The sequence below is a fragment of the Haplochromis burtoni genome, unplaced genomic scaffold (genome assembly GCF_018398535.1).
Source record: "Haplochromis burtoni strain Fernald_Lab_line unplaced genomic scaffold, NCSU_Asbu1 Contig_104, whole genome shotgun sequence".
NCBI lineage: Eukaryota > Metazoa > Chordata > Actinopteri > Cichliformes > Cichlidae > Haplochromis > Haplochromis burtoni.
In genome coordinates this window covers 1,554,353-1,559,353 of record NW_024582465.1, presented here as the reverse complement: position 1 = coordinate 1,559,353, position 5,001 = coordinate 1,554,353, and the positions used below count along the sequence as shown (strand labels likewise).

At 40.3% G+C, this 5,001-nt stretch overlaps 1 protein-coding gene across 2 annotated transcripts; it reads left to right on the top strand.

The window, feature by feature from the left end:
- The first annotated feature begins 331 nt into the window (after positions 1 to 331).
- Positions 332 to 4,327, top strand: avpr1aa (arginine vasopressin receptor 1Aa). 2 transcript variants are annotated; one of them, NM_001286306.1, is given in 3 exon segments: positions 332 to 1,445; positions 3,419 to 3,640; positions 4,044 to 4,327. In NM_001286306.1, coding segments are annotated over 3 exon segments (1,206 nt in total). In that variant the 5' UTR covers positions 332 to 574; the 3' UTR covers positions 4,157 to 4,327.
- Positions 4,328 to 5,001: the final 674 nt, after the last annotated feature.

Below are 5,001 nucleotides of genomic sequence, written 5' to 3'. Positions count from 1 at the left end.
AAAAAATGTTGTTTTTTAGCCATAATGTTGTGGAAGTCACATTTTAAACTTTTTGTCTCCAAAGCAAGACAAGGAATCGGAAACGCAGTATTTTTGGCTTGATTATATTTATGCTGATATTCAAACACAGTTTCAAGAAAACGCACGTTTCGCATATTTGAACACTTTAGATTGCGTTGGGTACATCTTCACTGAAAAGTATCCCTCATTGATGTCTATGTTCATTTTGCATTTATTTTTACATTTTGTTTGAATTAATGTGTGCTTGCCACAATATAAATTAATCATTAGGTGCCTCATGTTTTTGCAGTGCATCCTGCTTTGCGCACGCAGTCTGAAATTTGACTCGAGTTTAAAAAGCGCTGACAGGAGACACAATTCACAAAGCAACGAGTTTCTCTCTACGGGCGCCAGGTAGCTCCATATACGGATTGGAGAGGCACTTTGCAGCCCCTCTGGCACTAAGTCTTGCTAGGGCGCACAGAGGGGCAGTGCCATGTACGCTCCTGACAAACGTATGCTCCTGAACGAAGAGAACCAGACTTTGGTGTTCACTGTCACCACTGACCTAATGATGGGAACGTCTGGAAACGGCACCGACCAGCATAACGGATCAGATCCGTTTGCAAGGAACGAGGAGGTGGCACAAATAGAGATAATGGTTCTGAGCATCACCTTCGTGGTTGCTGTGATTGGGAACGTAAGCGTCCTGCTGGCCATGTACAACACAAAGAAGAAGATGTCGCGAATGCACCTTTTCATCAAACACCTGAGCCTGGCCGATCTGGTGGTTGCTTTCTTCCAGGTGCTGCCACAGCTGTGCTGGGAAATCACCTTCCGCTTCTACGGCCCAGACTTTCTCTGCAGGATTGTGAAGCACCTCCAGGTGATGGGAATGTTTGCGTCCACCTATATGATGGTGATGATGACCCTGGATCGTTACATTGCTATCTGCCACCCTCTGAAAACCCTACAGCAGTCCACACGACGCTCGTACATCATGATCATCTCCACGTGGATATGTAGCCTGGTGCTCAGCTGTTCACAGTACTTCATCTTCTCCCTGAGCGAGATCCAGAACGGCTCGGGCGTCTACGACTGCTGGGCGCGCTTTATCGAGCCCTGGGGCGCCAGGGCGTACATCACCTGGATAACCGTGGGCATCTTTCTGGTGCCCGTGGTCCTTCTCATGATGTGCTACGGGTTTATCTGCCACAGTATTTGGAAGAATATTAAATACAAGAAAAGAAAAACGACGGCTGGTGCGGCAAGCAGGAATGGACTGATTGGAAAGAACTCGGTCAGCAGCGTTACAACTATCTCAAGAGCCAAACTGAGAACCGTTAAAATGACTTTTGTGATCGTTTTGGCGTACATTGTTTGCTGGGCACCGTTTTTCATCGTGCAGATGTGGTCTGTGTGGGATGAAAACTTCCAGTGGGATGGTGAGTGCTTATAAATGAACAAAATACTTATTAAATGTCACACTTTTAATCGTTCTAAAAATGTTGAGAATTGCAGGGGGAGAAAATTAACAGAAACTTAAGAATCGCGTTGCGCAAGGGAAAAAAATCCACGAATTGCGCGCCTTTACGCACGAACTTATTTGACAAACAAAACCAAAACGTGTAAACATACTAATCTAAAACGTATACAGTGTCAAACCTTTCACGCACACGCGCTCACACGCACACCCACAACTACATTTCACCAAATAAATGAAATCTTATGTTCCATACGTGTCTATTTGGAGAATTTTAGGTTTCGAAACCCCGAGTTTTCCAGGGAGATTTAGGAAGGAAAAAACCCTACATCTGCATTTTGAGACGTTAAGTGGTCAAATGTTATGGCGCTTTAAAACCACGCCACTAGTATAAATTATGTGTAAGCAACATATTGTGTCCTGTCCACAAGGTGTTTCCCTTTTATCTCCTCTTGTCTAAAATCAGATTACATCTTTTTTTAACAAAAGTTTTAAGTCACATTAGCCGAACCTGTTTTATACAATTTATATGGTACTAATACAGCAATACTATATTATTGCACTAATTATCAAATGCCCTATTTTGCCTTACTTAAAGTATTTTAACCTGTTTTTTAAAAAGTGAATTCACAGAAAAATATTTCAGACTTTTGTTCAAAGTTTATCAGTCTGACTGTGGATCAGTAGAATTAATTATTGCTAGCTAGCTGATAAGTTCATTCCGTTCTTGGCTGAATTCAATTGTTAACTTTTGGTGACGGTGTTGGGATGGGTAGGTGTGTATGGGGTGAATGTTAAGAATAAAAATTTACGTGTAAAATTCTTAGGTTAGCTGTATCACTTTTCATTATTATCTCTTTTGTTTTGAAATAAAGTTTTTGAAGTCCTAGTGAGATGGATAATTCCAACAACTCAAACACAAGCAATGACAACTGCAATTAGATGATAAAGTCAGATATTGTGGTAGTTAGCTGGAAGGCCAAAGCCCACAAAAATTGGGCCCAAAGCTCTCAGTGAGAGTAAATTTTACAGGAAATTTACAGATGATTCACATTTACACATTTTCAAATTCTGGTTTCTAGTATTTTTCTGCCCTACCATAAAGTGCAACATAAAGTGCAATATAACTCAAATTTGTAGAAATTTGGGGAAGTTCTAAAAAGGCACCATCGTAGGTTTTGTTGTTGTTGTTGTTGTTATATATGTCATCAACCTGCAAATGATTGCAGGTAAAAAAACAACAACAATCATTTATATAGCTCTATAAACTCATGTCCTGGCACTAAATAAACTGTATGGGCCTACTATATTGGCAGCTGATGAAACAAACTCCTCCCTGAGTTGGACCACTGTTTATAGCTTTCCTCGTCTTCATTGTAGTTTTTTTCCTTATAATTTTAGGCACCAAAATTTCTTGTCTTGGCTTAGAAAATGACCGTGGCTGCAGTGAAAACAGATCCTGTCATTTTTTAAATGCGTTAATTTATCGTCATGTCTGTGAAGGTTCTCAGTTTTCTTTGCAAGCTCCTTTGATTAATTTATCGTCGCTTCCTTTGTTACTGGTGTGAGGAACTCTGTGACAGTGAAGACACCAACAGATCACATTATCCTCCAATCAAAGTGTTTCAGATGTAGGAAGAGAGAAGGAATTTATACTTAAATCTATCTGACTAAGTGTCAGTGTTTGAGGAGGTGGATTACCGCCTTTTGCTTATATTATGAAAATTACATTTTATTCCAAAAGTCTTAAAACTAGTTGGATCTGTAACAGAGATTTCTTCTAACTTTGGCACACCTTTGTAACTTTCAGAGTCTGGCACATTTAGGCAGCATTTAGACACCAGAGGCACTGAGTTAAACAGGCATTTCTACAGCCTGTACCAGATGTTTTGTGAATTAATCATCCTTTCCCTCCTTCCTCTCTCTGTTCTCCAGATTCAGAGAACACAGCAGTGTCTCTGTCTGCACTCCTTGCCAGTCTCAACAGCTGCTGTAACCCGTGGATATACATGATCTTCAGTGGCCACCTCCTCCAGGATTTTGTGCAGTGCTTCTCGTGTTGCCGCAAAATCAACACCGACTTCAAGAAAGAAGACTCAGACAGTAGCCTCCGCAGAACGACTTTGCTGACTAAGATGACCAATCGGAGCCCAACAGGTAGTACCGGCTACTGGAGAGAGCTGGATAATTCCTCCAAGTCCTCTATTCAAGCAGAGTAAACAAATGTTTGACAGTGGCACAAAATGGCATGAATGACAGGAACTGCAATGTCTTAAAATTATACAGAAAACCAAGCTTTTTTTTAGTTTGAAAAAAAAAACATGAAACAGGGTGTTGCGAGGTTCACAGAAGCAGAAAATATGGACACATTAGGGAACGTGCATACATCTTCTTTCTTTCTTTAGATAACCTCAGCAGAAATGTTAGATAAATAATGAGAAAAAAGCATGCACAGGCTTTAAATTGTTCTATTGAATGTAATCATAAATCTTCAATATTCAGTGTTTTGCAGATTCCTGCATGAGTTCTTCTGAGTGTTTTTTTCCTTTTTTTTCTTTAGCGAGAACCTTTTTTTCCAGGAATCCTGATGCTTTCAAAGGTTGTTGTGCCTCCCCGCAGTGCTGCCGAACACCCTTCCCTGTTAAAGTGTTTACAAAGATAAAACCCATATAGCAGCCGAGATGTGTGTAGTGATGGTGAAAACGACTCTTCCAGACCACTCGTCTCCAAGTAACCAAGGCAGTCACCTCATCCGTTGTGTTTAGTTTTCCGTTTTTCTTGTTTTTCTTAGAACCACATTTTAGTGGCTTGTAAATCTGATTCGAACCTTTTGCTTTGACCTGAGGGAAAAAAGTAAAATAAAAAAATTTAAAAAAGGGAAGCATGTGGAGTTACATTTATCAGCCAGATTTTGTGTGGTTATGTGCACTTTTATGATTTGTTGAAGGAATTGTTTCATGTTGCTCAAGACAGTCCTAAATTTGATGGCTTTCATTTCTGCTCAGCATTGGTAAATGAGATCTCCTTAAAGTTTCATAGACACACACACACACACACACACACACACACACACACACACACACACACACACACACACACACAGATAGAAAGCAGGGGGCTCTGATGAAGTGAGACTGACCACTGCTGGATAAGTCAGCCCACCTTCTCACAAACTGTTCCCATGTCTTTCATAAAATCTTGGGAAGAAGCTCACACATTCCACACACAACACATCAGCACACTTCCTGATTTTCCTCAGACATCCTGCACCACTGGTGGTTCTGAGTTTTGGCTTCATTTGCACTCGAGATAAACAACTTCCTGGAAATCAATGTGATATGTGACACCATAATGATTGTCGGATTAAAAATAATCCCCCCCACCCCCACAAAAAAGCTATATTGAATCAAGATTGTACATAGATATTGTGTATATATGTGTGCACTGTGTATCAAAGTATGTACATATCAATTCAAATGTTGCATAGTTGTATATTAAAAACACTTGAATGTCTGTAA

What these genes read in the sequence shown, in the direction of transcription:
- avpr1aa (XM_014335312.2), top strand. Translation starts at nt 497, where the DNA reads ATGTACGCTCCTGACAAACGTATGCTCCTGAACGAAGAGAACCAGACT. An exon ending in TGAAAACTTCCAGTGGGATG is followed by an intron (nt 1,446 to 3,418) that starts GTGAGTGCTTAT and finishes TCTGTTCTCCAG; the next exon opens with ATTCAGAGAACACAGCAGTG.